The following is a 14,937-nucleotide window of genomic DNA, read 5'->3' as shown; positions in this document are numbered from 1 at the left end:
GATAAAATACTTTGGAAATAATCGTACAATGCAAGAAAATGTTCAACTAATTCAGTCATTTCTTCTAACAGCAAAATTCTACAGATAAATTTACTCAGTCAACACAGCTATTTAGACACAAATGCATCTTCAACACACACAAATGAGAGAAGTGCTTTTAGCAAGAGGACAGTGGAAGGAGAATGTGTTTGTCCAAAAATAGGCATCTTTTTGATTATCTTGCTAGATTTCTGGTATTCCACACAGAAAGTAAGTTTGATCTTGACTTCAAATAACAATTCAACTAAGTTTTCTTTAGCAAGTTAACTTTGCGAATGACCAGAGTCATGACAGGACACCTTAGTTTCAGGAAAAAGACTTAAGTTTGGGGTAAAATATGCTGACTCCAAAGACCAGCATGAAACATCTCAAACTTTGCTCAGCTAAAGAACGCGAGTATGGATAAAACAGTATGTGTAAATGGGTATACCGGAGGTGAGCATGAACAGCTCTTTTATAAATAAATTTTAAATAAACCTCGAAGTCCACTTTCAGAATTAATGAAATAGATCTTAACCCTTCAAGAAAAGAAGCTTCCTTCTTACAAACTGGAATTACCTGAAACAACTCAAACTTAGAAGGGGGAAACAGTTGTTTGAAAAATAGAGAAATGGAAATATTTCAACAGAAAAAGAGACATCTGTGTTCTATAATTTCACAAACACACAGAATGAAGAGCAGAATGCAAGGCATTTTAAAATGAAGAAGTACCTTTCACAGACGTGTGTGATGAAAGTAATGGAGCAAAAGATTTGGTGAAAGGTCTACTTCCAATAACTTAATTGGTTCTTCTTGACCAAAGAGGCTTTCAAAGGCTACAAAATAATTCCAACATACCCATTAGACTGGAGTTTATGAATGGTGTTGGTGATAAACCTTCATGGGATCCTAATCGACCTTCATTCAAATGTTCACCATAGTGAGGACTGTCTGCAAAGGCCTGAGGGGGGAAGAAAAACACCAGCGTTCATGAAATAGTCATGTAAATTATCTATAACATATTTGGACTAATAATTAGTCGTCTATTCAGGTACACTGAAGCTTAACAATTACCAACTTCAAATTTCCTGGAAATTCTGAGGATAATATATTAGCTTTAACACCCAAGTATTTTCCTTTGATTTTTCACAGCAATCTTATTCAGAGATACGTTTACTTAGAATTTAAATCATATTTCAAATAGATGAATGTGAGAGCAAAAGCAGATTGCAGTGCTCAAACATTTTTGTTATGTTAAACGAACCAACTACGAAATATGAGCCAGAACGCAATGAAAATATGCTAATCTATATCCATCCATTGCAAATTGCTGCTCAAATCTGTCACACATCCAGGTGCAAAGAAAAGGACAATAAAACTCAAAATGAGCTATTAAATTAACCATTAATTAAAAACTTCAATACTTGAATAAATATCCAATAAACTAGCCAGTCAAATGCCTTTCCATTTCTTAGACAGTAAAAGGCACTTAATCAACAAGTACATAATCAGCACAAATCAAAGGAATGTTTTAATTCCCTAAAGCGAGAAAATGATAAGAACCACGAGAAGAAAAAGCAGAGTTCATGCTTCAGGTGAATGCCCTTTGATTAGATAATCATCAAACCAAAACACTCCTCTCTCCGCAGATACTGCCTGAGCTACTGGGTACTTAGAATACTTTATTTCTAATTGCTGATTTCCAACATCTGCAGTATTTTACTTTCGTATTAGACCCCTACGGTTGGTATTTACTAACTGATCGGTAGCAGTTTTTTTCCAAATTCTTCACTAGAAAGGTCTTGTAGCATTTGAGTGTGTTAAAATTAGGTAAACTATTGAAATGAAGGCAGCTGGAATTTCAAAGCATTCTGACTCAGAAAAGCCGTTTTGTCGTAAACAGGGATTTAAAGATGCAAGCAACCAAGCAGCTAGTTGGAAAATCCTCTATCCAATTTTGGATGAAACTTCCATCACTGTCTGTTAGCAGGAAAAAATGGTATAACAGCATGACCATCTCTTAGACCTCACTTCAATATTCATCATCCAGCCACTAGAACAGATGTTTCTTCGTTCCACTCTCCTGCAGTTATACTAATGATTGCATAACCGAGAGACGCACTCAGCAAGATGATTTTTCTTGACAATATTCCCATCAACTCTTCACATTCTAGAGTTACAGCCCAAATATAAACAGATTTATCAGTGAAGCAGTCGCCTGGTTATTGGGAGGCTGCAGCGGAGCCAGGGGCTCCTGGTTGTTGGACGAGTGTAGGTCTCATATGGGACACAGTGGCGTGGTGGGGCCAGTGACAAAGAGATACTGTCGGAAGTGAGGCAACTCTGACACTGGTGGGTCAGATGCAAGTGTCGTTGCTCAGCTGGTTCAGGACTCATGGCAGAAATGGAGCAACCAAATGCAGTCTCTTTCAGCTATACCTTTTTTATTTTTAAACTATTCAAAATGGCACTGGATTGTGTTGACAGTTGAAGCTTTTCACTGTACTTTACTGTGTTGTCATTGTCGAGTACAAGTGACAGGAGATCATTCATTCATTCAAATTCACAATAAGAAAGAGGGCATGGGTGGTCTCATTCAGGCAAATTCATCATTCACACATCACATGAAATTTGGTTGAGGGGACTGTGTTAGCTGCAATTCAGAGTGGTTTGCTTCTGAGTCAAAAGATTGTGGAGATTAAGTACAGTCTAGGACTTGAATACATCAATCTAACAGTCCAGTTCAGTACTGATGGAGTGCTGTCACTATCAGATTGCTATTTGTGGAAGTCTGATGTGCACCAAACAGCTGCTGTGTTTCACGGAAATTATAGAACTTTAAAAGTATGTCAGGAATCATTAAATGCTTTGGGACATACATGAAAGGCATATTCACTCGTCTTCATTCCAAATTTTATTTTAGAAAATGAATGTGTACTGTACGCAACTAATATGTGAAATACTCCTGTGGATGGCAGTAATGAGTATGCAACATTGACTTGTTCAGTAAATATTCATCAAGCACTCTGCGATTGCTCCAAGAGGCAAGTGACTGAATAAAAATACCATTTTCCATCCAGCACTTTTCCTAAGACTGGAAACAAAATAAGAACCAGAAGATTTCACACTCAAATGTATTATTTGGGGGGAAAAAAGATCAAAACAGTGGCAGTTTTAAGAGGAGGAAGATAGACAAAGGGCAGTAACCATTTGGAGATTTTAATTGGCACAGGAATATTTATTTATTATTACCTTCTGATATTTTTTTTCTTTCCTTCTCTCCTTTTTCAATTTCACTTCCCCGTGGGTCAACCTCATTCCCTGACAGCAAATCTTATGAAGATCTATGTCTAAGCTACAATGCGGAAGCAGATGATTAACCTAAACAGTCTATGGTGAAGTTTACTCTACACCTGAGCAAATATTTTAATTACTTCTACAAGCAAGTGGGACTAGATTAGGTTGGGATATTTGGTCAGCATGGACGAGTTGGACCGAAGGGTCTGTTTCTGTGCTGTATATCTCTACGAGCACATGGTCAGTGCGGGAGAAAGAGAAAGAAACCTACACTGCTAACCGACACAGCAGTGAATCTGCACAGTGAATGTCTTTGCTGTGTGAGTTCATGTATCTCTGGACATCGGAGTGCATCTAGGAAAAATTAAAAAAGCGAAATTCACAGCTGACCTTGGAGGAACTGTATGGGAGAGCTCGCAGCACACAAACAGATAAGTGAATAGTTTTTAATGTGTAACCTTGCTGTAAGTCTACAATAGGAGACTCTTCCTTGATTATATGTTTATTAAGATCTGTCTCTTGATTAAATTTCAAAAATATAAACCATAAGTATAAAGTTAGCCTATAGCGCTGTTTTTTAGAGCAAAAAGATGGGACTATTTTCTGGGTCTGTCAAATGTGAAGGAGCAAAGATAGCCTTTAGTAGAGTGATATGCTCTTCCTGTTGGATGTCGGCGTTTAGATAGACTTTCCACATTGCTGATGATTACGTCTGCAGGAACTGTCTTTGGTTGCGAATTCCATCAGATCACATGTATCAGTTGGAGTGGCAGTTTGAGGCAATGAGGAAGTTACAAGAGCGGAAGGTGTGAATGGATGGCTGTTATAGGAAGGGAGAAAAACTGCAGATACAGTCAGGTAGATGGGTTAACTCCAGGAAAGACAGATGGGGTAGGCAAGAAATGCGAGTGTGTTCTGTGGCTATCCCCATTTCAAACAAGTATGCTGTTTTGGAAAATGTAGAGGGTGACGGATTCTCAGGGGAATATAGCACAGACAGCCAAGTTTCTTGTATCAAGGCTGGCTCTAACATAATGAGGACACATCGTGTTCCAAGCAATTGATTGTGATAGGGGTCTCTCTAATAAGAGGCAGAGACAAACGTTTCAGCAGCCAGCAGCGAAAAATCAGAATGGAGTTTTGCATCCCTGGTGCCAGGATCAAGGATATCTCAGAGAGGGTGCAGAATGTTCTCAAAGGGGAGAGGGACCAGCAAGAGGTCATTGTCCACATTGGAACTAACAACATAAGAACGGAAAAGGATGAGATTCTGAAGGGAGAACACAAAGTTAGGCAGGAATTTAAAAAGGAGGTCCTCGAGGGTAGGAATATCCGGATCACTCCCAGTGCTGAGGATAGAGCAGATGAATGCATGGCTAACGAGCTGGTGCAGGGGAGTAGGGTTCACATTTTTGGATCATTGGAATCTCTTCTGGCATAGAAGTGACCTGTACAAGAAGGATTGATTGCACCTAAAATGGAAGGGGACTCATATACTGGCAGGGAGATTTGCTAAACTAGTAAGGTAGGGGAGGTGGGACCCAGGGAAATACTGAGGAAAGAAATCAAACTGAGACTGAGAGAGAGTCAAACAGGCAGGAACAAAGCATTCGACAAGGTAGAACTGATAAATTAAACTGCATTTATTTCAATGCAAGAGGCCTAATAGGGGAAGGCAGATGAAATCAGCATGGTTAGGAACATGGGATTGGGAAATCATAGCAATTCCAAAAATGTGGCTCAGGGATGGACAGGACTAGCATCCACAAATACTCCAGGAAGGATAGAAAGGGAGAATGGATAAGGGATGCCATTACTGCTGTAATTAGGGGGGTATTCCTGGGAATTCTTCCAGGGAAGTTGCTTGGGTGGAACTGATAAATAAGAAAGGGATGATCACCTTACTGAGATTGTATATTGGACCCCCTAATAAATCAGCAGGAAATTCAGAAATAAATTTATAAGAAGATCTCCGTTATCGATAAGAATAATAGGATGGTTATGGTAGGGGATTTTAACTTTCCAAACAGACTGGGACTGCCATAGTGTTAAGGATTTAGATGGAGAAGAATTTGTTAAGTGCATACAAGAACATTTTCTGATTCAGTGTGTGGATGTACCTACTCCAGATGGCGCAAAACTTGACCTACTCTTGAGAAATAAGGCAGGGCAGGTGAATGGGAGTGGGGGGAGCGGGGTTTGAAATTTGGGACCAGTGATCATAATTCTATTAGTTTTTAAATATTGATGGAAAACAATAGACCAGATCTAAAAGTTGAAATTTTAAATTGGAGGGAGACTAAATTTGATGGCATTAGGCAAGAACTTTCAAAAGCTGATTGGGGACAGATGTTCACAGGTAAAGGGACAGCTGGAAATGGGAAGCCTTCAGAAATGAGATGAGAGTCAAGAGACAGCATATTCCTGTTAGGGTGAAAGGAAAGGCTGGTAGGTGTCGGGAATGCTGGATGACCACAGAAATTGAGGTTTTTGTTAAGAAAAAGAAGGAAGCATATGTCAGGTATAGACAGGAAAGATCAAGTGAATCCTTAGAAGAGTATAAAGGCAGTAGGAGTATACAAGAGGGAAATCAGGGGACATGAGCGAGCTTTGGCAAATAGGTTTAAGAAGAATCCAAAGGGATTTATTAATACATTAAGGACAAAAAGGTAACTTGGGAAAGAACAGGACCCCTCAAAAATCAGCAAAGCAGCCTATGTATGGAGCTGCAGGAGATGGGGGAGATAAGAAACAAGTATTTTGCACCAGTGTTTACTGTGGAGAAGGACATGGAACATACAGAATGTGGAGAAATAGATGGTTACAGTTTGAAAAATGTCCATATTACACAGGGGGTTGAGCTGGATGTCTTGAAACACATAGAAGTGGATAACATCCCCAGGACCCAATCAGCTGTACCCTTGAACTCTGTGGGGAGCTAGGGGTGTGACTGCTGGGCCCCTTTCTGAGATATTTGTATCAGTGATAGCCGAGGTGAGGTGCCGAAAGACTGGAAGTTGGCTAATATGGTGCCACTATTTAAGAAAGGTAGTAAGGACAAGCCAAGGAACTAGACACTGGTGAGCTTGACATCGATGAGAGGCAAATTGTTGGAGGGAATCCTGAGTGACAGGATTTACATGTATTTGGATAGGCATGAACTGATCAGGGTAGTCAGCATGGCTTTGTGCATGCGAAATCATGTCTCACACACTTGATCGGGTTTTCTCAAGTAGTAACAAAGAGGATTAATGAGGGCAGAGTGGTATATGCAATCTAAATGGACTTCAGTAAGGCATGCAACAAGGTTCCTCATGGTAGGCTGCTCAGCAAGATTAGATCTCATGGAATACAGGGAGTACTAGCCATTTGGATACAGAACTGGCTCCAAGGTAGAAGACAGAGGGTGGTGATAGAGGGTTGCCTTTCAGACTAGAGACCTGTGACCAGTGGTGTGCTACAAAGATCGGTGCTGGGTCCACTTCCTTTTGTCATTTACGTAAATGATTTGTGTGTGAACATAGGAGATATGGTTAGCAAGTTTGTAGATGTCACCAAAATTGGAGGTTTAGTGGACAGCAAAGAAGGTTACCTCAAAGTACAATGGATCTTGATCAGATGGGCCAATGGGCTGAGGAATGGCAAATGGAGTTTAATTTAGATAAATTCAAGATGCTGCATTTTGGAAAAGCAAATCAGGAATTATACACTAATGGTAAGGTCCGAGGGAGTGTTGTTGAACAAAGAGACCTTGGAATGTGGGTTCGTAGTTCCTTGAAAGTGGAGTCGCATGTAAATAGTATAGTGAAACAGGTGTTTGATATGCTTTCCTTTACTGGTCAGAGCATTGAGTATAGGAGTCAGGAGGTCATGCTGCAGTTACACAGGACATTGGTTAGGCCACTTTTTGAACAGAGTGTGTAATTCTGGTCTCCCTCCTATCGGAAGGATGTTGTGAAACCTGAAAGAATTCAGAGAAGATTTATAAGCATGTTGCCAGGGTTAGAGCATTTCAGCTATAGGGAAAGGCTGAATAGGCTGGGACTGTTTTCGCTGAAGTGTCAGAGGCTGAGGTGACCTTATAGAGGTTTATAAAATCATGAGGAGTATGGATAGAGTAAACAGACAAGGTTTTTTCCCAGGGTAGGGCATGTCCAGAACTAGAGGGTGAGATGTTTACGGTGAGAGATGGGTATATGAATAGGAGGGTTTCAGTATGGGGCCAAGTGCTGGCAAATTGAACTAGATTGGTTTCGGATATCTGGTCAGCTTGGACGAGTTGGACCGAAGGGTCTGTTTCCACGCTGTACATCTCTGTACAGCCCTATTACTGTATATCTAAGGTAAGAAACAGTTGGAGAAACTTTCATGGCTCCAATTCTGAACCTGTGCTATTCACAAACTTCTCAGTCTCTTGTGAATGCATCATAATGCCCACAGCTGCTACTCATGCTTCAAAACCCAGAACTTGAGTTGCTCCAGCAGGAAGCATCTCCTGCATCAATGGTCATCCATACTGTGAGAAATATCTAGAATTTCCCATGTACTACAGGTTGTACAAACAAGGCCTGAATTCCCCACACTTATTGAATAGAATAAAGACTCTTGTGTATATTGTACCTTTATTCCTACAGACTAGAAAAATCTTATTAACATCCAGAGTCCCGCTCAGGTCTGCCATCAGCCTATCTGCTTCTCTGCAAGGGTCATCACCTTACCAACCCCTCTCAGTGATTTTGACTGCTTGTCACAAGACCTCACTTTGCTCACACCTTTTTGTTAATAGCTGAACCATGGAATAAAACAAAACTTATGTGTCCTGGTTGATGAAGCTAAAAACCATAAATTCTTAAAAGAATTCAAATCAAAATTACTCCTACAATTAAAAAAAACTAATTTTCCTCACTGCAAACCTACCAAAGCATATAAATTAATCTCCATTCTACAACTGCTCATGTTAAATTTGAGAAGTATGACCCACTTCATTGGAAAGATAGCAATGAAAAAAAAACTTTTCAGAAAATAACAAACCTCTCCCTCACTGCATTGCTTCGCTTCTCATTGATTCCAATCCCAAATGACAAGAGGATGTAAAAGGACAGCATGTGCAACAAAATGGAATGCGCTCATGACAGAATATACAGAACCACAGGCCACGGGGCAGAACGAAGGGCACTGGAATGCATAGGAAAGAAAGCAGCTCAAGATCACTTCAGCCTATGACCCAGAATCCTCTGGGACAATTAGATCAACAGTCAGTGAACATTCATCATTTCCCAGACTACAGGGTAACTTTCGAGTCAGCTTTAATGGGCCTAAAACAAGCCACACTATCTGCGCTATGTGTCATCAGTCAACCAAAGGGCTAGTAACTGCTGGCTAAATAACTGCCAAACCATTAAGCGCTTTCAATTGCACGTCACAGCTTCTTCTGCTGTACTGCCTCTAAGTAATCTTTTGAGAATGTAAAGTCCCAGGTGAATCCTTGCTTCAGTTTAACTACTTCAAAATCAATAATACACAAGTGATAGACATGAGGAATGCATTCTCAGTGACATTTACAATTTGGTCTGGCCACAGGGGTGTCCTCTAGTAACCAGTGTTGCTGCGGTGTCTGTCGGAAAGCAGCTCTCAGCACTAACCACCATGAAAAAAGCATGGTCCACAGCCAAGGTCAACACATGGCTGTTTCTGTACTAAGATAAAAGTAAACAAAGTTTAAAAAATAAAATAAGCAACAAATCTGATTTATTGCAAGGCAAATCATCAATTGCACCAAAGGTTACAAGCAAAAGACTAACTGGTCAATTATCATGGAAGAGATTTGAATCCCAACTTTTCATTTACAGCTAATTAATAAATGTCTGCACTTCTAATCTGTGAAGCATTTCAAGGGAAAAAGCAAAACAAGAATGTTGCTGTTCCCCACAATAATTGTTCCAATGTTATCTGAACCATTTTGCTTTAAAGTCATTTTTGGCCATCTACTGAATCTCACTTTCAAGTCAATCCAAAGATCACTGGCAATTACATAATATGTGTGTAATTAAAAATAGATCAGTATAAAATGAACACAAAAACATTTCTATTTCAACAGCATTTTTAACATTACAAGATATCATGAGCAACTTCATAGGATTGAGAGTAAAATCTGATATGAGCCACAGATATTCGGACAACGAACCAAAGTCAAAACAATAGATTTTAAAGGAGCATCTTAAAGGAGCAAAGAGGTAGGGAAGCAAAGAAATTTAGGGAGTGAAACTCAAAGAGATTAGGATATTAGCACTCAAAAGATGAAAGTCAATGGGGAGTAATTAAAGAACACATGTGAAAGAAACCTGAATTTGAGGAGCACAGTCATCCGAACACTAGAGATTATAGGGAAAAGAACAGTCAACGCCATGTAAAAATTTGAAAATAAGGGTGATAATTTAACAATTGAAATGTCTCAAAAGGTATATGAATAAGAAGGGTTTAGAGGGATATGGGCCAAATGCTGGCAAATGGGACTAGGTCAGGTTGGGGTGTCTGGTTGGTGTGGATGAGTTAGACCAAAGGGTTGGTTTCCATCCTGTATGACTTTAAAATCATGAGCCAATGTAGGTCAGTGAAGAGCAGATGATCGCTGTATAAAACTTGGAACAAATGCATGGGAACAGCCAAATCCAGTAATAACAGAAATGAAAGTTTCAGCAGCCGATGAGTTGAGGTAGGATAGAGTTGACATATCAACTTGAAAGATACACAACCCATATGGCATGATCTGCAACAAGAAATACCCAAGTAAAGTATTAGATTGCTTTCACTGTATGAAGTGTTAAATTCAGTCACTTGGGGGCAATGAGATATTCTATTGGAAAGCTGTAGACTCAAGCAATTAGTTCCCAATGTTACAGCATGGAACATACTATCAACATTTTCTTTTATCCACAATAAAAACACATTAAAGTTTAAATTCTTGGAGATCGAATGGAAATTAAAAATGCCACTTTGCCCAAAAGAACAATTACCCAAACTGAATGTGAAGGTCAAATTGCTTTAGGTTACCCACCAGAGAACACGAACTGTCATATACCACTCTTTGCTTAATTATCGTCTAAGACATTTAAGCTGCATAATAAACTGACAACTTTCACCACAACACATGTTGCTAATGAGTTTTACAGGACTTTAAATACAACTATAAGCAAACACAAGTTCTGTTTTTAAAAATGTTACAGAACTAGTGCACTACTTTGTTTTATTTCAGTAAAATTTCAACAGGAGCCAGCATTAGCGGGTTTGGAGAAGCCAGCGTTTCTACCACATGACCATCATTCCCATACCAACAAGGTCTTCCACTATATGCAAATACAAGTGCTCTCCTATGCTTGAGCAAACAGTGCATGACCAAAGTGTTAGATTTAGTGCTATTACTCTCGATGCTATCAACTATCTACAGATATCAAGTCTGTCATTAAAAACAAACTATAATGCTGTTTTATTTGGTTAACAACTGAACAGACCAATAAAGAAAAGAAAGCTGCAGTTTTCAGAACTTGAATAGGCAGTTCATATTACAATGCACACTGTTGCTCAGTTGGTTGCACTCGAATCAGGAAATTGTATCTTAATGTCCCACACCGTGGGCGGCACGGTGGCACAGTGGTTAGCACTGCTGCCTCACAGCGCCAGAGACCCGGGTTCAATTCCCGCCTCAGGCAACTGACTGTGGGGAGTTTGCACGTTCTCCCTGTGTCTGCGTGGGTATCCTCCGGGTGCTCCAGTTTCCTCCCACAGTCCAAAGATGTGCAGGTCAGGTGAATTGGCCATGCTAAATTGCCCCTAGTGTTAGGTAAGGGGTAGATGTAGGGGTATGGGTGGCTTGCGCTTCGGTGGGGCGGTGTGGACTTGTTGGGCTGAAGGGCCTGTTTCCACACTGTAAGTAATCTAATCTAACCTAACAAGCTTACTGCCTCACATTCAAGACTGAAGTACAAAAATCTAGATTGAGACTCCAGTGCAGAGCTCAGGGAGGTGCTGTCTTTCAGATAATGGTCAACCATCATCCTTATGTCACAGGGAAAACACTATAATCTCTTAGAAAAGAAAAAAGCAAGGCACTCAGAAAATCTCAAAGTAATCAGGTAATGTCACCATGGTTTTGCAAAAAGAGAAACATTTTTGACTAATTGCTTGGAGCTTTTTGAGCAAACAACAAATAATGTGAATGAAGGTACTGGACGTTCAGAAGATGTTTGACAAAGTTCCACATTAAAGTTGCTTTGCAAATGAACGGCTCACAGCAGGAGGGAAACTTGATACAGCGGATAAAGGATTGGTTAGCTAACAGGAGATAGCTTCGGTCTGTTTTGTATCTTTCCCCTCTCACTCTGGACTCCCACACTTCGTCTATTTACCTTAGACTTTCATCTATTTACCTTATCCATGTCCCTCATGATTCTATAAACCTCTATAAGGTCACCCCTCAACCTCCGACACTCCAGGGAAAACAGCCCCAGCCTATTCAGCCTCTCCCTGTAGCTCAAATCCTACAACCCTGGCAACATTTCTGAACTCTTTCAAGTTTCATAACATCATGTTATGGTTTTACCTTTTTTGCCTTCATAAAAAAAAGAGCATCATAGGCTGGAAGTGAATGTCTATAGAGAAAGATCAATTCTTCTCCCTTAGTCTCAAGACCATGTGGGTGTTTTGGCTATTTAGGCAGATATTTATATTTTCAAAACACCACCCGTGCTAATTAATTTTGCATCGTCATTAACTCATAATGAAACAAAAATTGAGATATGAAGAACCTGGGAAATAGATTTTCATCTGAAATATAATACAAAGAAAACTTAGAGTTAGCCTTATTAAAACTTGGTTCAAAAGTTTCTAAATTTCTAAATATCTATGGCAACTTATGGAGTAGAATTAGAAAAAAACTGTGCACTCCTCCTGTCTTGGTTGCAACAAGTATGAAAGTCAGAAATGTTAGAGCCCTCACTAATTTCTCATTATTTTTATTCCATTCTTTTATCAATTTTGCTTTGGAATACAGAGATGGGGATGATTTATGGACAGTGGCAAACAGCTTGTGTTAAAAGGAAAACAAACCAAACAAGCTTTTGTTTATTTGTGAGGCCAAGCTGGAAGTTAATTGCAGGTTGGTTTCCAATCCAAAGGTTTTGCAGACAATTGATCACCAGGGAAGAGCATTGTGTTTCAACAGATAGCAGAAGTTGGATATTAACAAGGTTAATACCTGGAATTGGTCCCAGCAAGTCTGGAAAAAACGTTATGCTCAACAGATGGCTGATGCTGAATATTAACTGGAACCACAGAGAAGAGATGGTCAGTGTATCAGGGAGTGGTCAGAATTTGAAGTGGGTTTTGGACTGTATTTTCTGTGAAACAGGAATCTAGCTGATGCTGTTACATGAAGATTTGAAAACACCTGCCTAACCTCCTTTACCAGTTCCTTTCAGTTTAGAGAATGGAAAACAAAGTATTAATGCCTTTATCTGAGTGAACTGTAAAGGTGCCCCTGATTGAAACCTTCAGAAGGTTAACCAAGAAACTATTGTTTATGCTGCTGGACCAAAGCATCTTGAAAAAACACTTACATAAAAGAAAATAAACCTGGCCAGATTATTTATCTCTCAGGCATGCTTGTCTGTCTGCCTTTTATGTGAATGGGTGTACATATTAAAAAAATACAGTTGATAGCAAAGACCAATTAGATTACTTTGTTGTTTAACTTTGCTCTAGTTAATTTATTGATTTGTTAATTAATTGCGAACTCTTTCACCTAAATTACAAACCATTGTTGGGGATTGAGCAGAATACAGGATTGATTGTTCAAAAGTCAGGTCAGGAAACATTGAAAACAACTTTGAAGTCTTTGAAGGTTTTAATTTTACTGTGTTATGAATACAGAGGTAAAAATGTTGATTTGGTTTGTCTATCTGTCTCTATGTCTTAACAGAATGCATTGCTACATCTTAAGTACTGCGCACATTCATTTGCTTAATTAAGAAAGGATGTAAATGCACTAAAAGCAGCTAAGGGAGAGTTCACTTGACTGATACCTGGATTGGCAATTATCTGATAACAGAGGGGAGAAAGGCTGGTCCTGAATCCAGAGTTTAGAAGAATGAAAGATAATCTTGAGTCATGCAAGATCCAGAGGAGACGTGACATGCTGGATACTGAAAGGAACTCTTCACTTTTAAGAGCATAAACTAGGGGACAACTTCAAATTAGGGATAATTAATCCTTTTAGGACAAAGATCAGGAGAACATTTTTCTCTCATGAGTCATTGGTTTTTGGACATCTCCTCCTCAGACAGAAGTAATGATACAGTCATTACCATTCCATGATTCTGCTAGTCAAGGATCAGAGGTCATCAGAATTGGCCAGAATGTAGCCTTGAGGCTGCAATCAGATCAGCCATCCTCTTACTGAATGACAGAGAAGACTCAGGAGCTCAGGGACCTACTCTTGTTCTGGATCATACTCAAACATTCACTCCATTTGCTCTATTTGGCAAATTTTCCCCATATCAGGCCAATGCGTATCCCCTCAATCTGCAACATCACTTATAAATAATTAAAGTTAAAAATCACAACACCAAGTTATAGTCCAACAGGTTTATGTGGAAGCATTAGCTCATGGAGCGCTGCTCCTTCATCAGGTGGTTGTCACAACCACCTGAAGAAGGAGCAGTGCTCCAAAAGCTAATGCTTCTGCATAAACCTGTTGGACTGTCACCTAGTGTTGCGTGATTTTAACTTTGTACACCCCAATCCAACACTGGCACCTCCAAATCAAAAATGATTAGCTAGATATTATCACATTTCTGTTTGTGAGAAATTTTTGCTTTCTACGATATGTTTTATTTCAAAGCAGTCTTCAATTATTGCAAAGCACTTTGGGATTCCTGGAGATCACAAAAGGTACTACATAAATAGGTTTTCTTGTCTTGCCAACTTAATAATTGAAAATTCACTTGCTATAGAGAGACAAGATCAAAGTTAGATGTCGTACAATACACGAGTACAAAAAGAAATCTCAGTCCAATCTGACAAAGATTTACCTTGAGGAATAACAACCCAGAGGAAGAGAATTTAGGCATCAACGTGATAAAAACTGTGATGTGGACATAGGTAATCACAAAAGGTCAACAGATTGTTCGCCTTTACCTCAAGAAAAGTGGAATTCATATAAGAGGCAGTTGTGCTTCATTTGAACAAACCCTTCATTAGATCCCAGCTTAGGCTGCCACTAACCAATACCAATGGTCCTTTACCTCAATCCTTACATTTCACATAGCCAGTTTCCTCCAGTGGGGAGTACCTTGACAAAGATTTCTGCACAACTATCCAAATATCTTCAAGCAGACAATTTATGAAGTCTTTCTATACCTTCCAGTTGCTACATAGCCACACACACACACACATTTACATGTACAAAACTTATAGGCAATATTGCTGCAAACCTCATGGAATGATATCAGGAGTTAAAGAGCTAAAGTACACACGATTGCATAAACCGGACTTGAAATAATAAATCAATAAAGTAGACATAGATTCATCTGGTGGGAGAATCTAGAAAAATATGGCATAATTATAAAG

At 39.4% G+C, this 14,937-nt stretch overlaps 1 protein-coding gene across 8 annotated transcripts in view; it reads right to left on the bottom strand.

The window, feature by feature from the left end:
* Positions 1-14,937, bottom strand: part of tcf12 (transcription factor 12) — a 342,285-nt gene that overhangs the window by 221,194 nt on the left and 106,154 nt on the right. For 6 of the 8 annotated variants that reach the window (XM_072565001.1, XM_072565003.1, XM_072565000.1 and 3 more), the window contains one exon: positions 877-979. The exons of the other annotated variants lie outside the window; for them this stretch is intronic. In XM_072565001.1, coding sequence (XP_072421102.1) covers positions 877-979 — 103 coding nt within the window. The remainder of the gene's footprint in view (positions 1-876; positions 980-14,937) is intronic. 8 annotated transcript variants of the gene reach the window in all.

This window comes from Chiloscyllium punctatum, chromosome 48, assembly GCF_047496795.1.
Source record: "Chiloscyllium punctatum isolate Juve2018m chromosome 48, sChiPun1.3, whole genome shotgun sequence".
Taxonomy (NCBI): Eukaryota; Metazoa; Chordata; class Chondrichthyes; order Orectolobiformes; family Hemiscylliidae; genus Chiloscyllium; species Chiloscyllium punctatum.
Note: the sequence above shows the minus strand (reverse complement) of the source record. Positions and strands in the feature narration are given on the sequence as shown.